At 41.3% G+C, this 19018-nt stretch overlaps 6 protein-coding genes across 11 annotated transcripts; 4 read left to right on the forward strand and 2 right to left on the reverse strand.

Moving 5' to 3' along the window:
* The first annotated feature begins 255 nt into the window (after positions 1–255).
* Positions 256–1229, forward strand: LOC115765425 (glycine-rich protein DOT1). Its single transcript, XM_030708971.1, has 2 exons — positions 256–261; positions 336–1229. The coding sequence occupies exons 1-2, from the start codon at positions 256–258 to the stop codon at positions 1227–1229; spliced, it is 900 nt and encodes a 299-aa protein (XP_030564831.1).
* A 4706-nt stretch (positions 1230–5935) lies between these two features.
* Positions 5936–6300, forward strand: LOC115765426. The gene is made up of 2 exons (XM_030708972.1): positions 5936–5941; positions 6013–6300. The coding sequence occupies exons 1-2, from the start codon at positions 5936–5938 to the stop codon at positions 6298–6300; spliced, it is 294 nt and encodes a 97-aa protein (XP_030564832.1).
* Positions 6301–10066: 3766 nt separating this feature from the next.
* Positions 10067–11363, forward strand: LOC115765427 (skin secretory protein xP2). Its single transcript, XM_030708973.1, has 2 exons — positions 10067–10072; positions 10144–11363. Exons 1-2 carry the CDS (start codon positions 10067–10069, stop codon positions 11230–11232), a joined length of 1095 nt encoding a protein of 364 aa, XP_030564833.1. The 3' UTR covers positions 11233–11363.
* A 1029-nt stretch (positions 11364–12392) lies between these two features.
* On the reverse strand, positions 12393–13400 carry LOC115765268 (ATP synthase subunit delta, mitochondrial). The gene is made up of 4 exons (XM_030708757.1): positions 13308–13400; positions 12865–13069; positions 12582–12793; positions 12393–12518 (listed from the first exon to the last, which is right to left on the reverse strand). The coding sequence occupies exons 2-4, from the start codon at positions 13061–13063 to the stop codon at positions 12456–12458; spliced, it is 474 nt and encodes a 157-aa protein (XP_030564617.1). The 5' UTR covers positions 13064–13069; positions 13308–13400; the 3' UTR covers positions 12393–12455.
* Positions 13401–13590: 190 nt separating this feature from the next.
* Positions 13591–16017, forward strand: LOC115765389 (nuclear envelope integral membrane protein 1a). Of its 3 annotated transcripts, none has more exons than XM_030708914.1 (2): positions 13591–13672; positions 13728–15879. In XM_030708914.1, exon 2 carries the CDS (start codon positions 13748–13750, stop codon positions 15086–15088), a length of 1341 nt encoding a protein of 446 aa, XP_030564774.1. In that variant the 5' UTR covers positions 13591–13672; positions 13728–13747; the 3' UTR covers positions 15089–15879. The 3 variants fall into 3 exon arrangements, with proteins under 3 accessions (XP_030564774.1, XP_030564776.1, XP_030564775.1); XM_030708916.1 differs by having other exon boundaries at positions 13603–14887; positions 15797–16017; XM_030708915.1 differs by having other exon boundaries at positions 13603–14213; positions 14265–15879.
* Positions 16018–16060: 43 nt separating this feature from the next.
* LOC115765302 lies at positions 16061–17936 on the reverse strand. Of its 4 annotated transcripts, none has more exons than XR_004018105.1 (3): positions 17760–17935; positions 17150–17703; positions 16061–16474 (listed from the first exon to the last, which is right to left on the reverse strand). XR_004018105.1 is itself a non-coding variant. In XM_030708798.1 (3 exons), exons 1-2 carry the CDS (start codon positions 17817–17819, stop codon positions 17419–17421), a joined length of 345 nt encoding a protein of 114 aa, XP_030564658.1. In that variant the 5' UTR covers positions 17820–17936; the 3' UTR covers positions 16061–17313; positions 17370–17418. The 4 variants fall into 4 exon arrangements, 2 of the variants coding, with proteins under 2 accessions (XP_030564658.1, XP_030564657.1); XR_004018104.1 differs by having other exon boundaries at positions 17126–17703; XM_030708798.1 differs by having other exon boundaries at positions 16061–17313; positions 17370–17703; positions 17760–17936.
* Positions 17937–19018: the final 1082 nt, after the last annotated feature.

Consider the following 19018-nt stretch of genomic DNA (forward strand, 5'->3'; position numbering starts at 1 on the left):
GAGCAGCGCGTTGTTGCAACCGATTCCGGACGCCCGACGGCCCTTTAACGGGAATTGTGGAGCTGTCGAGCTCTCGAGCTGCCGAGCTGCCAAGCCGCGCAGCAGCGCAGCCGTGAAGCCCGTGCGTCTGTATAAAAGATCATCGGCAACGCGAAAGTGGCATCATTCGCTGACCGGGAACAGCTCGACGCTCACAGGTGCTCGAGCATAAACTAACTAAAGAGAGAGAGGGAGAGAGATTAAGAGAAAGCCGAAATGAAGGTGAGTTACCAACTGCTCCTTTGGATAAGCAGCGCGAATGCAAGACTGATGCACTTCTCTGCACCTCGACTCAGGTCTTCGTTTGTTGTCTACTGGCCACGTTGGGCGTCTGTAATGCCACCTTTCTGTCGCTTCTGGGCGGAGGAGGAGGAGGAGCTGGAGGCGGCGGCGGTGCTGGCGGCACCACCTATAATGTGATAGCGACACCAACTAGTATTGGTGGAGGCGGAGGTGCTCACGGAAATGGGCATGTCTATGCACATGGAGGAGGCGGCGGCGGCGGCGGTGGATCTTATAACCATGGACATGCTTATGGACATGGTGGCGGCGGCGGTGGCTCAACGCAGCTTATCAAGGTCATTCTGGAAGATGGACACGGATACGGCAATGGCGGCGGCGCTGCAGGCGGACACAGTTATGGACATGGCTATGCCAGCGGTCACAGTCACGGCTCCTATGGCGAGCAGGTGTACAAGGTGATCGAGCACGCAGCACCAGCTGCGCCGGTGGCCTATCATGCGAACAGCGGCGGCTCTGACTACTCTTACGGCCAATCCTATGCAGCTGGTCATGGCTATGGCGGAGGTGACGCCTCCTACCACAACCAGCAGCTGAAAGCAATTCTGCCCCAGATCATACAGCTGGTGCTGCAGGAGGATTCACTGTACGGTGGTGGCGGCGGCTATGGCAATGTGGATGCCATTAATAGCCAGCTGATTGACACCTTCGGCCACCGGGGCAAAGCCATTATAATGCGCGCGGATAAAGCGCAGGGTGCCTTCTTCAAGAGCGGCCATGTCGTGCAACGCGGCACGCTCAAAGTGATGCGCGTCGAGGAGAATCAGGCTGGTGGTGTCTCAAGCGCTGGCTGGAGCAAGGGCGGAGCCTCAGGCGGCGGCGGCGGTGGCTGGAGCAGCGGTGGTTCCGCAGGCGGCGGTTGGAGCAGCGCTCAGCCCGCCGGCTGGTAGAGACCCCGTCGGCCCAGTTAGTTAGACCAAATGAATTGTTTTTTTTTTTATTTTTTTTCCGCTAGGTTAACTCATCGCAGTCATAAGACAGTCCATTAGTCCATGCATATATCTATTGGGCATGCGGGGGCAACAAGTGAGCGAGCGAGTGGCCTCCCAGCATCGCCCGCTTCGTCATTGTTAAATTATTTGTTAATAAATACATAAATACATAAAACATAAAAGCATAACGAAACAAACAACAACAGCGACAAAAAGAGAGCCAATTTGGTAACTTGTTGTGGGCCAAAAGTTATATCATAATGAGCGACGCGACTTTCATTGAATGCCCTTGGCAGTGGGCAGTGGGCAGTGGGCAGAGGCGTCTGCAGCCACTTGAATTCATTTCGAGTCAAGCTGTTGTTGCCAAATGCGTAGATCCGAGTCGAGCCGAGTCAATCCGGGTCGATCCGAGCCAAAGCCAAAGGTGAAACTCGGCGTAACTCCAAATTGATTTCGGATAGCATCGCTTTGTCGAGCTGTGTGGCACACACAAATCTTATACAAATCTTAAACGCTCTCCAACTCAATTATGTAACCGGCCGAACGGTACAAAATTAAGATAGCAGATGATATCTGCGCTTTGCTTTGCTCGTTGCTCGACGCTTGAAATTCTCAATAAGTTATAACTTCGAAAGGGGGACAAGACATTTGCAATCCTAACGGCGATGACAGAGTCGGATCATGATATTACCGGGAACTTCTTTAGAATGTCTATCTATCTAATAATTTCTCGGTATTTGTTAGTTATTATTCATGTAATGACAAACAATGTTGACCTCGAACCGAACAAACAATGTTGACCTGAGCTTGATATTAGTATAATATAAAATATATTTTATTCTTTGCCATACTTTAAAGTTATACCTCTTGAAAAGGGGCAAAAGGGAGTATATTGGCTCTATGCAAATGTATGTAATAGGCTGAAGGAAGCATAGCCACATCCATTAGGTAAATTTGTTCCTGGACAGTGTTATTTAATAGATGTGCTACTTAATCTTGTCGAGAATCAAACTCGGTTATACTTATAATCGTATAAGACATCATCTTAGTTGTCAAAACTTATTTTCATAGGTCGATTTATCAAATCAAATATAATTGCTAATACATATGCATTCAAACATTCCTCTGATTGTTTTAATTGACTTGTGAAAATCTAAACAAGTAAGAGGTTCTAGTCGGGAGCTCCCGACTAAGGGATACCCTGAACCCGCTTTTTCCAATACCACTTGCAGCTGGCGCTACGCACCCTTTTGCTTTAGTAGTAATAAAGATAAATTTAAAACTAGAGGTTCTAGTCGGGAGCTCCCGACTAGGGGATACCCTGAACCCTCTTCTTCCAACATCAACTGCATATATATATTCTATTTTAGAAGCTATATGTCAAGTTTGGTGACTTTAGCTCTTATTATTTACCAAAATTGCCCAAAAAACAGGATATCGATATCGATTTTTATCGATTGCTTGGAAACGGAGTAAGTTATCGATTATCGGAGACAAACTCGATCTGCGCGGGCACTAGGAGGACCTACAGCTCAAATTTAAAGTCTCTAGCTCTTATAGGTCCTGAGATCCTTCCGTTCATACATGCGGACACACGGACGGACGGACGAATATCGCTAGATCGACTCGGCTATTAATGCTGATCAAGAATATATATACTTTATGGGGTCGGAGATGCTTCCTTCTGCACAAATACATTATACCCTTTTTAGCCATTTTCAATGGGTGGGTTCGGGGTATTAAAAGGCTTGTATACCGACTATCCCTGTGGAAATGTGTGTAGCCAAGTCCGACATACCTCAATGTATAGGGTATCATATTCTTGATCAGTCTCTCACTTTTAGAAAGTATCTTAATGAAACATTGCAAAGATTTGCATTTTGACTGTATCACCAGACCCCTATATTTTTCAATTGGTTATTTATTATGGGCATTCCAAAGATATTACTTCATTTGGTTCTTTAAATAATTAACGAAATGCAAACAGAATTTATAAAATCAATTTTATGAAATGTATTCAAACTGGCTCACAAATGATTAGTTTGCCAGCTGTTCAAGCCTGACAAATTAATCCATTCAGGAATTGTTAACGAAATATTCGTACAGAGCACATCAAAACAAACTTGTTTCTGTTTTAACATTTATTTCGCATTCGCAAATTTGAGCTATACATTTGTTTATGTAAATAATTTTTAATAATTTTAAATAAGAACGGCGAGTGGAGTTCGGCTCAGATACAATCTCACATTTGAGCCTTAAGAAAGAAAATTTTTAAAACAAGTACGAGTTCTCTAGTCGGGAGTGCCAGACTATGAGGTTTGCTGAATGCTGCGCAAAGAATTCATTACAAACATTTCATCTTCCTTCAATACATAAATACGTTAAAACACAATTAACATATGAAATATGCTTCTGCGTCCCTTAGTCCCGCACTTTTCATGGGAAATGCATTCCTGATTAACTTCGGTGTTTGTAGTCCGATCTTTGTGAAATTGCCAAGGTGTGTATATATGCGTAAATGCAAAAGCGTAATGCTCTATCTTTCATAAACAATTTTGTAGAGCGAGAAATATTTTTAATCTGTACATGCTTATTTATAATTGAGAAGTTACGTGCCATACTCTGTTGAGATATGATTAAAAAAATCATGTTCCATAATCGTAATTTCTCGATATTATAAAAACGGAATAAAATAGTGTGAAAAAAAAAACAATGGAAGAATATAAGTTTTTAATTTCAAGTCTCTAGGCGTTACACAAACGATCAGACAGACACATAGGGACATAGCTAGATCGACGCTGATCGTTGTAGTGATTAATAATATATACATATATATATAATTTGTGTGTCTGAAGCTGCACAAATCAATAATACACTAGAAAATCGATTTCCTTTACTCCATGCATTACCATATAACATTACCGAACAAGAGTAACCAGTCTTAGGTTTCCGAATGGACATTATTGGAAAGTGAATGTCATTGGTTGTTGTAAATCTAAGGCGAATATACACCATATGACAAATGTCTACAATGTTTCTGCTATATAGCTTTTATAACTTAAAAGGTAATGTTAAGTATAATCTGTTCAGCCCATTTAAATGACATGCTTGAATTTTGAGAGCTCCGATTAACACCCATTTAATAATAAACTTTACCCATCGTATCTTAAATTCCTCGTCATAAGTTATATTTTTCATTGATAAGTGAAAACGAGTTTTGAAGTCCATTGAATTTCACTCCATTTTAGTCCCGAACTGTGAAGCTTGAAGCCCAACAATAAGCCCGAAACTATACACAGCAAATCTTTGACCACCGTTTCCACCATCAGCCCGTCAAGACATATAAAGGAATGCATTTTATTGCTTAGCTGAAGCATTTTAATTGAAACAAATATAAATAATCTGTCCTTGAGTGCTAGACTAAGTTATACCCTAAATAACATAATTCGTGGTTAGCTTCCAAAGTCTTTATTTAATACTTATATTATGTTATTAGGGTCATTATTATCATTATTATTATTATTATTATTATTATTATTATTATTATTATTATTATTATTATTATTATTATTATTATTATTATTATTATTATCATTATTATCATTATTATTATTACCTATACCTATTATTTATTGTAAATAGAAATTGGATATGCAGAAGAAGGCACCTCAAACTCCATTTAAAATATATGTTCTTGATCAACGAGATCCTATCGTATACATTGGTCGACTTTAACAATTAAAGATAAGAAAAGTACGTTACTTTATTAACTAATTATATCTACATAAGACAAGTTAAAATTTTTCGGCACCAACTGTTGTATGTAGGCTCTCCCTTATTCCTAAAGATGGGCGCAATGCGGACAGATGTTGTATATATAAACAGGGTAGTATAAATGTATGTTATAGATAAAGGGTATCTTACAGTCGAACATCTTCACTAACATCTTAATACTTATTTTTAGACTTTTCATTGGGTATAGGGTACAAAAAAAAAATCAAAACAAAGGCACGAGAAACAAAAATAAAAGACAAACAAACAATTTTTTTTAAACTAATTTTTTATTTTATTTTTGTATTTGCAAGCTTTTCAGTTTGTATTTTGGAAACACGGCATATAGTCATATAGGGAAGCTTAACCAAAGTTGGGGGCATTGATTTGCATTTGACTAGTCCGGCAAACAATATACCATAAATATAACCAAATAAACCACGATCGATAAATTTATACAATGAAAAGAATCAATCAAGGCGCTTAGTTGGACAAGTTGGCGACAAGCGGAAAGACCCTGGCCGGACTCAGACTCAGACTCAGACTCAGACACGGAGCAGCCGGATCGCTGCTTCAGCGATTGTAGTAAGGAACAAGTTCTCATTGTTCTGTCCGATTGAATGGGCGTTCGTCAAGAAGATGAGGCAGACGAGCGTCATTCAGATACGTATGTATAAATATTTCAATAATAATGCCAAACATTTAAATCCCTCCCTTTGTACAAGCCAAATTTACATAACGCCATTTCAATTCGATTGGGTTTTTCAAATGCTGTTCTATTTGTGTCTCCGGCCAGTTTTGCTGATCTACTTTTGACAAGGTTCTCCGATTGCTATATAAACGCGCCAACCGACCGAGTAATTCAACACAAATCATTCAGTAATCAAATCAACATGAAGGTAAGTCCTCCATCGATCTGCACTGGAGCTGCTGTCCGGACCACTTACTTACCTATTGACACCGTTTGCAGTTCTTCCTAGCTTGCCTCCTGTTCGCCGCCTGCTTGGCCCTCGGCCAGAGCAGCGCCATCTATGGCAGCAGCTACGCAACAGTTCCCATTGTGCGCAGTGTGCCCGTCGTCCGCCATGTGCCCGTTGTGCGCCATGTGCCCGTCGTGGACTCCGTTGCCGTTCCCGTCGTCCACTCCGTCGTGCCAGTGCACCGTGCCGCCTACATTTCATCCCCATCTGTGCTGCGTGTTGGACATGCCTACGATGCGCCCCTCGCCTACGGCGGCTGGCTGAAGGAGAAGAAGTAAGCATTGCCAATCTCCAGTCCCCTGGAACGCTAACGCTGATACGCTTCAACCCTATTTTTTTCACTTTTTTTTTTTTGAATGTAAAAATGTATTCTTATTAATAAATTCAAAATCTGTACATGCCTAAACAAATAGCATTATTACTGCGAAAAGGGTTCTGAAGGTTCTCCTAGCCCGGCTTAAATTACCTGCTTGAAGTTTGAGATATCAGGTTAACACCCATTTAAAATTAAACTTTACCCATCGTGTCTTGAACTCCTCGTCATAAGTTACATTCTTTGAGAGTATTCTTTTCTTTTCTAGCCCTGCTCAACTTCGCATTCTGACAAAAATGCTAATCAAAGACTGACATATTTAGTCTAGTACAAGATTTATCTGTTAAATCCAATCGTTGATCTGTCCTGATACCTGGTTTAGTCAGTCGGGACAAACTCATTGATATATTTAGTTAACTGGATTCGGGTATTTCTTGAAAGTCCGTTGGCAATTGGCGAAACATTTCCAACATTATCTTTCACAATCGAATCGGCTTGAAACTTATTCGAAAAGATCTTTGTGAAAATGTGTTAAATATGATTTTCGCTAAATTTACCGCTCTTGACTGGAAACTGTGAGTAAATTGTCTAATAAACGAAAGTTTATTTTTCAGCTTCAAGATTCTCACCACAAGACTAGCATGGGCGGAAGCCGATGATTCCAAATTTGGTTCCTGCCTCGATGGACATGAAATATATTTTTCAAATAGAAGCGGATTTTAAGGCAAGTAGGGAACTGGGTGTTAAGGATGTTATATCTAAAATTGAAAGCACCAAAATTCCTGCTGAGAAACAGTGTTATTAAAAAAAAAAGCAAAAACAACCGTTTCTTGGATTTGTTGCTAATTCAAATGTCCTTACAGGAACGTTCACTGTTTACTGCCTCTGAGTTTAGATTTATCGTTCCCAAACGTTCCCCAATTTTTTCGCACTCTCTTATTCTAATCTTAGAGCTGTCTTATTTATTGAATTGTGGCTCTATATTAAGAGCTTTGTTTTTATTCAGCCCCATTACTTGGCTGATACACTTTCAGTGGAGTGTTGCGTCATCCAGTTTGTCGACATTCTGTTTAACGAGGGTTTCCTCTTTTATTTTGCACCTTGGTACAATTATTAGTTCATTTTGTAAAACGAAACTTCATTGAAATTGGTTAGATTTAACAGCCATCTCGACCCAAGCCAAGTTCTTCCAGAGGTCAATGGCCTATTAAAGGAATGGCTTGTAGGAAACACGCCCGGACCTTATTCCTAACCAGTGCAGAGAGGCCGGTAACAGCCTTTAAGAGGTGTTGGACAGATGGACAGGTAGGATTTGCAGTATGCTCTCAATGTCTTGCAACCTGGCAATTAGCTTTGTACTTTGTATTTGTTTCTTACTTGATTCCTAGCGGTACATGTAGTTCCTTAAGGAATTTAATAGTAATAGTCACTATCCAAAATGATGCCTATAAGTGTTATCGTTATTATTTCATTAGCGTTAAAATGTATTGATAATGATCATCATGATAATTGCATTATCATTGCTTAGAGTAATCATAATGAAAATAATATTTAGGCAGTTTTGTACCCTGTAACAATTTGTGGGTAAGAAAGGGTATACTGAATACAGAAAAAGACCTCTCGGACCCCGCACAGTATATATATTCTTCCGTATCATCCATCCATCTGTTTGGAATCTTTAAGGCCTGAGATGGATAAGACATATCTTCAGATGAGCAACACCTGTTGAGTCTTTTGGGCATTGACCCCTAGACTGATTTGCTGCGACCTATGGTCTTGCCGAGAGCAAATTCTATTATGTCTGCCATCGTAAGGAAGATGTTAATCAAATTAAATAATTTGAATGGGATTTAAGCTAAATTCCTCCGTGTAAAATGCCCCCGTCGACATTCTCGAGTCTGAGTTGCAGAGCTTTAAACTAAGAATTCTGCATATTTGTAATATTTTAAGGCCTGCTGTTGCACGCGATTTATAGGCCTAAAATGACTTAATAGCTAAAAGTATTTACTCTGGCTGTGAGAGCCCCTATGAAAATCATGGGGCTGTTTTCCTACAACTCTCTGTCGAGTGTGATGCATACGTCGAAGTCTTCAGATTTTAGTTTTAGTCGTCTCGTAAAAGGAAATTACAAATTTCCCAATTTGGCCCTGATGCGCGTTAAGTCCACCACGAGTCGGGATTAAACTTTGGAAGACGGCTTATCAGACAGCATTTGATAAATTACAGGATAGGGAAGAATGCACAAATCTTCAAGAATCATAAACAAATGTTTGTTTTTTATGTTTTTAATAAGATCCAGCTTAAATGTCAATCAAAAAGAAACGAATAATGCCAGATCTCTCCTTTTTTCCATTATATCAATAAGTAGGGACATTCTTCCTTAGGAAGAATGATTACTTTTCAGCTTTCGCTCAAAACCAAAACTCAACAATGAAGCAACAAATCGCGAGCTGACTAAGCGAAAGATGCCAATTGGCAGGCAGATATTCGTTGGCATAGCTCAAGTATTTTGATGGAATCTGTGTTTCCCACACTAATTGGGACACATTTACCACGCGCACACACACACACACACACATGCACACACAAACTAATGCATTAGTGATTACTGATGTTGATGCTTGTCGGTTTATGACCATTAGACAATACTCGTGTGTATTAAATGGCAGTTGGTTTTGAATTTTACATAACCAGACGCTGGCTGGCTGAGCCGAGATGTTGGCTTAGTTGACAAAACACACATATTTTTCGGAACACAGACAATTCCGATTCACCTTGAAATTATTGCCCGAAATTGAGATAAAGCTTAAGAGAGTTTTTGGCTTTGGGCTTGACGGCGCTGGCTCACGTGGGCAGCGTTAGACAGCAGGCCGCCGGGTGAGCCAACCCAAGCCATATGCAAATGACACCACGCACATAGAAAGACAGAGAGGGCAAGGGAAAGGGAGAGTGAGAGACACCTGCCAGAGGGGCAGCATCGATGTTGTCTTATCAGCAACGGCAACAGCAACTTCAGCGTCAGCGTCAACGGCCACGGTCATTTCATTTTCATGCTAATTAGGAATTTCGGAAATGCAGACGACACCAAAAGACGTTGCAACGTTACGTTAAAGGGCCTTTACGAAATGTAGCATAACTGGAAACTGGAAATTGGACAACGTTATGAAAATGGAAATTGAAATTGAAATTGAACTGGAAATGGAAATGAAGAACTATGTAACTGGGTGCGGTGTGCGGTCCAATGAAAATGAAAATGAAAATGAATATGAAAATGAAAGCGACGGCGGCAACTTCTATACAAGCCGACTTTGCATCATCTTCAATGATCATTATCATGATCTTCACAATGATGATGATTACGAACTGGCCCTGGCCATTGCAAATGTTAATGAAATGCTTTTGTTTGGCTCCACCATCTCAGTCTCAGCCCTAACGACAGCCTCTGCGTCTGCGTCTGCCTCTGCCTCTGGCTCCACGTTGGGGCTTGGGCAGGGCTAGTTGAAAAGTTTGGGATGCGTTGCGTTGTTTTGGAATTGCGTTGCTAATTTCGTATCATGAAGCCCATCATGAGCATTATTGGTTACAGCAGCTGCTGCGGCTTACAACGCATTGGGATGGTATAAAAGCGCGCGGCTGCCGGTGGATTGACATCAGTCGTGTTTGAAGAGCACACAATACGTAGAATTTGGCATTAGAGTCGTCGTCAAGCCCAAGCAGGAATAGTAGTCAACATGAAGGTAAGCATTCGCCGTCCACGACCAAATACACTGCACATGCATCCAATTTGATATACTCCTCTTGCGATTAGGTCTTTGTGTGTCTGTGTGCGCTTTTTGCTGTGGCCAACGCTGGTTTTCTGGGTCTGCTCGGCGGCAGCGGGGGTGGTGGCGGTGGCGGTGGAAGTGGCAAGTCAGGCCTCAGTCTGGGCGGTGGTAGCGGTGGTTATAGCGGCGGATATGGCGGCGGATATGGCGGCGGTTATGGCGGTCATTATGGTGGTTCGCATGGACATGGATCCGTGCAAGTGGTCAAAGTTATCCACCAACAGGGCGGCATTTCTGGCGGTGGCCACTCTGGCGGCGGTGGCTATGCCGGCGGCTACAGCTACGGTCCCGCACCACAGGTCTACAAGGTGAAGGTCATCTCTGGTGGATCCGCTGCTCCAGCGCCCATCTACCATAGCAGTGGACCCGCCTCTGTCAAAGTAATCAAGGTCGTGCACCAAGAGTCAGCAAATCTAGGCGGTGGTCACGCCGTTGAAAGCGGCCCACAGGTTATCAAGGTCTTACACGAAAACCATGATCACCATAATCACCATGTTACCGGACCCTCTGTACATGCGCCCACCAAGGTGGTGCGTGTCATTCACGAGCATGCTTCAGTTGCTGCCCCAGCTCCAGTCTACGGTGCACCAGCACCAGCTCCTATCTACAGTGCTCCAGCGCCGGCTCCAATCTACAGTGCACCAGCCCCGGCTCCAATCTACAGTGCACCAGCCCCGGCTCCAGTTTATAGCGCACCGGCACCGATCTACAGTGCACCCATTGCAGCTCCGGCACCAGCGCCCGTTTACAACGCACCCATTGCCAGTGCTCCTGTCTACAGTGCACCCCTTCCAGCGCCTGCACCACAACCCATCTACAGTGCCCCAGCACCTGCCCCGATTCAGTATACCGCCCATGCTCAATCGTCCGCTCAGGCTCAATATAGCGCCCCAGCTCCGATTCAGTACAGCGCTCCCCTGCAAGCACCATCGCCTGTGCTCAGTGTTCCCGAATCTGCACCTGCACCAGCCTTCAGCCAAAGCCCAGTTTTAAGCTTGCCCGCGCCTGTCGAGGAGCAGGCTCTGCCCATCGGTCATGCACCTGCCCAGACATATGGCCCGCCTCACTTTTAAGTAGAAATCCACAACAGCAGCACCTGCACCAACCGCACCCACACCACAAAACACCACAGCACTACTGGAGGCGTCCACAATTACCAACCCAGCACATGCACATGTGGTTGTACATCGAAGACCTCCAAACCTATGACTTCTACCTCTATCGACCTATTGGCCTATTCCTGTGTGCACCAAACTCTACGACTCCATAAGTTATTTTAATTTTTTTTTTTAATAATAGATTGTTTTTTTTTTTGTTTGTTTGAAAAAAAAAAATAGAAAATAAACCGACTGTTAAACGAATACCGACTTTTTAACAATCCAGATATCAATAGCTAAATTTGGCTATTTTCTAAGGATTTTTTGATTTTTTGCTTTCTTCAAGACAATCCAGTGCTAGAAATCGAATTATTTTTTGCAAAATTTAGACACTTTTTAAAGCAGCAATTGGCAACCCTGGTCACAGAACTCTGATTTTTTCTGAACGGCGAATATCGTAATACGAGCTAGCTACAAAAATAAATCACTGTTTTTATGGCACCCGCTCCTTGAAATTTCTCAAAGCTTGGATACCCTTAAGATATGCCCTACCCTTTAAATATATAAAAGGTACGGGAAATCTCTGTTCTTATTACTCAAGGACTCTATCGACCAAGATTCAAAAATCGCTGATTTATGACTGAAAATATTTGGAGATTTACGGGAAAACTGTCTCGCGTCGATTCACGCCGACTCCTACGGGGAGGGGCGGCAGAAAGAATGCTATATCACTGGCGCCCACCATAAACTTGACCTTCGCGTTGGCGCCTAGCTGCTGCACTTGCGCGAACGCCAACGCTGTAACACATTTGCATAATTAATTCGTTACATTTCACATTTTCTTTCAATGTTTTGTTTTGTCTTTCGGGGGCTTTACAAATGCTCAAACACGCGATAGAAACTCAAAACAAAAACAAAAAACAAAAAAAAAAAGTTGATCATAGTTGGGCCGCGCTGTTGTTGTTGTTGTTGTTGCTGGTGCTGCTGTTGGGCCTCGGTAATATTACGATATATTATACATATTCGCCTATTTTATTGTTTCATAACAAATTTATGTCTGCATACGCAAACGGATTCAAATTTGTTTTGTTTTAATTATTTTAAACACAATTGTAAGCTGTTTGTTGTTGTTGATGTTGTTGTGTTGTTGTTGTTGTGGTTTCGGTTGTTAAATATTTGTTGTTTACGAGTTTTGCAATTTATTCGGCTGCTTTGACAAGCGCTTCAGCAACTTCCACGGCAATGGCAGCTTCTGCCTTGGCCTGCAACAAGAGACGAAAGGTACATATTTTTCTTCATTTTAAGTACACCAAATGCGAACTTACCTTGTCGCTTCCAGCGGAGCTCAGCGCCGACTGGTATTTGGAAAGCAGCTGTCTGGCCTCGCTGACGTCGATGTCCTCGATGTTGTGCGCCTCCTCAGCAAGCACCTGCACGGAGGAGTCCTCGTTGACAGTCACTGAGCCGCTCGAGACAAAGTACTTTGTGAGTTTGCCATCATTGTCGGTGACTTGCACAACACCTGGCTTCAGCACAGCTGTAGAAAGAAAAGGTCAATTGGTTAGCGCTTGTGATTTTGTTGCAAAGATCCAGCGACGATCCACTTACCCAAAGTGGGCACATGCTTGGCCAAGATGCCGAAAGAGCCGCTGAAAGAGGGCACATCGATTTGGCGCACCACTGCGGCATCGTAGAAGGTCTTGTTGGCAGCAGCGAAGGTCAGCTTCATGTCGTCCGAGTAGGAGCGTTTCTGGCTTAGGCGAGCGCCACGCAGGGCCACCAGGCGAGCATTTTTCACGAACGACATTTTGTTCTGCAACATGATAAATGGGTGCAAGTGGTAAATTTTAGTGTTATTATTATTTGCTGCACCTTTAATAATATTAAGCTGCTTTCAAATTTTAAGATATACAAATTATGTAACTTTATAGGTTATGCTACAGGAAGCAATAGTCAAACAATGAGCTTCGTAAGAACTGTAATACCGACACAGAGCGCAGCTATTGTGCTGTTTAACAATGGAAAACGTTTCCTAATAGTTATTGAATTACCTTTAATTAAGTTGGAGTGTGGCGAAAACAAAAATACTATGGAATCTGTCGTTCAGCTCGTAACCAGTGCCGCTTGTTAGAGATGTCAAGCAATCGACAATAATATCGATTAACCAAATTCTAAAATTATATCGATATATATATATATATATATATGTTTTCAACAGTCAATCGACTGGCCTCCATAAGCTATCGATAAGGGTATCGAAATATCGCGTATCGAGTAGAAAAAATGTACAGCCAGATACAAACAATACTCATTCGCAGCTTTGCAAAATCTGTCTGTATAAATTTGTTTACTTGTTTGTTTTAGTGTATAAAAATTGACTTATAAATCCAGAACAATTGAAAAGCGTTAAAAAATAGTAAAGTTACAACTGCCCAGTGAGAAAAGAGAAATGTACTTACAATTACTAATAGGTCTGCTTGCGGTATCTTCGATGCCGGCAATTGGCGGTCGACCACTGTCTGACACCGTATACCTTGCGGTAGGCACATCAATTGATATAACCGCAAACAGCTATGGCAAAAATGTGCTGCGTACGTTCTGCTATCCGGGAAAATCACGCTCACTATTCAGCCTATTTGAAACGGTGGAGCTAATACTTTCCATTGATAGTGATGACTACTCTGAATATGGCGGGCGCTCGCCCGACGAAGTACTTAACCACTACAATGAAAAGCGTTCGCTATTTAGCCTCACGCTCTTCTCACAAAAGCGCCAAAACATTCAGATGTCCCCGTTTGAGCAGCAGTGCATCGGCGTTTCCTCTAATCAGCCATACAACATCAGCCTGAGGCACGTAAATGTAGATATGTGGCGCTTGGTACAGCTGGCCCTTGGCATGGCGCTCTTCTGGAGCGCCAGTCGGTTGGCTAAGAACAACGTCTTCTACTATTTGGCCGGTATGGTGCTAGGCATTTGTGCCTCGTTACTAGTAATCATTGCTATCACAGCCAAGCTTTTTCCGCGCCGACCCATGATGTACGGCGTACTAATCGGTGGATGGACTATCGGACTTTACATACTCAAACAGCTATCGGATAACATTCGGGTTATATTGGTCACCTATCGCGAGTATGTGCTCTGGTATTTGGCGATTACTGGGCTGGTGTCGTTTCTGGTATGCTATCGCATCGGACCGCCCAAGAATCCGCGCTCGCAGAACATTATCATGTGGGTGCTACAGGCAGTTGGCGCTGCAATCGTTTATTTCAGCAGCTGGCATACTAGTGCCTGCGTGGTGCTGTTGGTGCTCACCTTTATAGCCCATTATTGTCCGGAGTCGGTGCAGAAATACGCACACAGCATTTATAGACGCCGCTTTCCACCCAAACGTCGCCTGCTTACACAGGAGGAATACTATGAACAGGCTGTCAATGAGACGGCACGCTCTCTGGCTGAGCTGCGTGACCATGTCAATAGTCCGCACTGCCGTCAATGGAGTATTATAAGCTCGTTACGCGATCCGATGCGATTTGCATCCTTTGCAAATGGTGCACCTCATTTGTATGATGAAGAGATCGAGGATTACTCGCGGACCATTGAGGACTCCCTGGAGGGCGCTGACGAGGACGAGGTTGGTGACTATCTACACTCCAACATGTACTACCGACCCACAGGAAGACGCCCCAATCAACAGCTCACTGCACCCATGCCGCCCTCATACCCAGTACATCCCTTGCCACAGGGCAGACAGCTTAACAACAACCATAACGACGACGACGAGGACAATGATGAAGATGATAATGACGATGACGAGTTTATGGATCAGGAGTAAATCAAGCCAGACTTAAATACACAAGACTCAATAGTTTATAAAATTCAGGAAGTTTAGTTACCTAGTCGAGGCCAAAAAATATGTTTCCTTAGGACCCTTTCTTAAATTATTGCTAGTGGAAGAAGTGTATGTATATATACATATTTATTATTTATAATCCGTATATACCTAGAGATCATCAAAGATACGTCAATACATAAGTCAACCTTTCACTGCACAGCCAAACATCAGCACGACAACAGACGATGAACAGGAGTAAATTATGGCAGACTTAAATACACAGAAAACTAGTTAATAAAATTCAGTTCAGTTAACTAAACGATGCCAAAAGAAACTTTCCTTTAAAATTGATTTCTTAACTTACTTAAATAATAGTTATATAAATTAATTGCCTCGCAAAACCCTTTACATTAGTTTATAACATCAGGTCTGACATTAAAATTACAACAACGGCGACTACAGAAGATGACAATGAACAGGAGTAAATTTAGGCAAACTGATATACACAAGACCTAATAGTTTATGAAATTCAGAAAGTTAAGTTACTTAGTCGAAGACGATATATATTTTACTTAAAACGTTTTTTGTAGTTTGATGCTACTTAAATTATAGTTTGTGGGTGGAGTGTACATAGATATTTTTTAAATTATATTAATTATACATTTTGGAAGCATCAAGTTCTATAAATCAACTTTTCACTGCCCTCAGCCCAAACAGTCAATACGTTACTTGCCTCAGCACAGACTGCAACACAACAAGCTCGAAAACAGACGATGGCGAAGTAATGAATACCATACGACTCCCTAATTAATAAAATTCTGATTTCAGTCGCAAGCTTAACATTAGTTTCCCTAAAAGCCAGTTCGTTAATTTTGTTCATTTGTAAAAACTTGTCATTCATATTATATATTTTAACTTTAACTTATAATAAATAATAAGAGGCAAACATTTTAACATAAGAAAATCTTTTAATTAAATGTGGGTATCGTTATTATCCAAGTATAACTTATAAATTCCGTATGCGAAATCAAATATATTTGTAACCGGAAGCTATTTTATCTGTGGATATTTCCATTGTGTCCAACGTCCATATCTGTCGCAAAAACGCATGGAAAGAAATCCAAAGACTTTTGTTTTCCTCTGTTTCATCCAAGGCTCTTTGTCAGAACCATATTTAGTGGTAAAATTAAATATGGCAAAATTGATAGAGGACGTCGTCCAGATGTCCGGTAAGGACAATCCCATGGGATCCAGCAATTACATGAAATAGGAGCAGGCTTGTCTCCTCAGCTCTGATCAGAGCTTCTTCAGAGTTCTGCTCACCTTTATTAGGAGATCTAGCAAGTGTTGCTCTCCTAGACGATCTCTCTTTAGTCCATTGGCGAGCTAAAATTAAACTTTTGGTTATACATTCATTGACCACAATTGTTCAAACAGGAGTGATGAATTTTGTGAAATGTGAAAAAACACGTCTTAAATGAATTTTCTCAAATATCTTCAAGTTTAAAGGTCAGTCAGTCAGGACAAGTCTTTTCTTTTAATAGAAGTTTCGTTTTATTGAATATAAATGAGTATAAATTTAACTCGTTGCATGAGTTATTTTCCATTATGATTCACTTAGGCCCTCGTTTTAAAACCAACAAATAATTTATTGTCGAATTGTTATTGATATCAACAATTTGAAGAATAAAAACATGAAACAGAATTCAGCCATGCTCACATTACTATTAATTTTTATCATCTTATCTTAGTTGCTAGATTGTTGATTTCTGCTATTATTGTTGCAAACATCGAGAATTTTCTTCTATATTTTGCTCGACTTTTTCTCTTTACTACGTGTAAAGAGGATGGATCTCTTTTGCCGAATCCGAGGAAAAAAGATTAGTGGAATGTCTGTCTTCATATAGTATATATAAGAAAATGACCAAAAGCTAGGAAATACGTTTATGAATTATTGAAGGCATTTCAAATGCTAATTGTTCAAATAAATGAGATGTCAATGCGTTTCTTAAATATCTGATATAAACGTTTGTTAACCTTTCCGTGGAAGTGGCCACATACAATTATCGTTCTGTCTCGCTCATTATTGTGTGTCCGTGGGTAATGCTATCTCACTCCTTTTGGATGGCACACTGGAGAGCTATAAGCTACGTCCGGGACCAACTAGGTTCAATTGATGTTCCGCTGGGGCCAAATTCACCTGCCATTTTGAGGCTGTCATCAACCTGGCGAGCAACTTATGTCTCCAGCAGTAAGAAAAATACGGCAGAATATTACTGACCATAACTGCAGGTTGCAGAGGCAATCCATGACTTGATTCCGCAGAAAGATCATCGATGCAGGTCGATTTTGATGCGTTTTGGAGAGATGGTTAGCAGCGACTGCGGCTCAACCTGGATGGGACGCTTTTCACCGGCCATGCAGACCACTTTAATGCGTTTCGTTAGCTGTTCCATGTCCATGGGAATTTCATTGGCGCATTTCAGTGCCATTTCGGTCAGCGTGCGCTGTCGCTCGCGTCGCTCCCGGCGCGGATGCGGCACAATGAATCCGTTGTAGATTTGCTGCAGCTGATCAATTGGTAAGCTTTCGACATTCGGCACATACAATTCGCGCTGCAGAATACAGAATAGCTGGTTGATAAATAACAATAACCTCGACATTCGCATACCTTTCTTAGCTGCTCCAACATTTCGGCGCGTGTTGGTTCCACATACTGCATGTATTCCATTAAATCTATCGAAAGTGGAATCTGTGTAGGTCAAGAACATAAATACTCCCCTACTCAATAAGAGATCATAATAATTTCTGAACGGTTTCTAGTGGAACAGCTGACTTTTCTTCTAAGGGTTGCCACATGTTACGAAATTCATTTATGGATGCCACCGTACTTTTTATATATTACAAAAATTTAATAACATTTTATTTGCTATATATTCGTTGCCATCAGGTAAAAAATATTAGTTACACAAAAATGGATTTTACTTTATGTAAGTGGCTTGTACTTTTTTCTGTGTTTTTTTTTTGTTTTTAGGAGTCAACCGATTCACAGCCGCTGTAGGTCGCCGTAAAAATCTGTATTCCTCATAGCTTTAGAGCTACATTCCCCAAATTCGATACTTGTTGTGACGCTCATAAAATATTGATTATAATTGATTGATAATTTCAGGTAATTTTCACTCTCGAAAAACGCCAGCGTTTCGAAAAGATCACAGTTTAAAATAGTGCTGCACGAATATCGATGGCACTATCGATAGATACTATCGTTAAGGATATCGGGATGGCCCCCATCGGACTTGGCTGCAGACGACCGTTTTATTTTTATTTTGCACATCTCAATCGTTTGATTTCAAAACCTTTGCAACAAAATTATGTAATAAGTTGCAATCAATGTTCATGCAATTATTTGCATATACTTGACACAAATAGGTGGTGGGTGAGGGACCATGTTAAAAAGAAAGAAATGACAAGTTACCCAGCCTAAGATTGCCAAATGTTTAATACTTATGCAATTGCCTCCCTTTAAAGGAGGAAACAAACCATTTATGTTTTATGTTTCATCCGACAGGCCTTAAACTCTTTTTCTCTACATATAAATGTAATGAATACCCGTTTCAATGGTTTTCGAAATCCCACCGGCAACTGTGGAATTATTGCACTTGGAATTTCCACCGCTCTTGAATGGAAATTGCGTGTCAAAAGATGCTCACCAAAAGAGCAACATTTGGTTCTTTATTTAATGTGTTCACACTTATTTTCAAATATCTATGTAAGATATTATTTAAGGCGGTGTACAAGATTGTACGGATGTATTCAAATTTTCTACGGGCGGAAATCGAATGAAAAAGTTATATCACTATTTTGAAGCACAAAACACCTTGGGGGAATATCCTCTAGCATAATGTATATTAACACTTGTATCTGTTTCTA

This window comes from Drosophila novamexicana, unplaced genomic scaffold (assembly GCF_003285875.2).
Source record: "Drosophila novamexicana strain 15010-1031.04,08,12 unplaced genomic scaffold, DnovRS2.1 tig00000960-arrow-arrow-pilon, whole genome shotgun sequence".
Classification (NCBI taxonomy): domain Eukaryota; kingdom Metazoa; phylum Arthropoda; class Insecta; order Diptera; family Drosophilidae; genus Drosophila; species Drosophila novamexicana.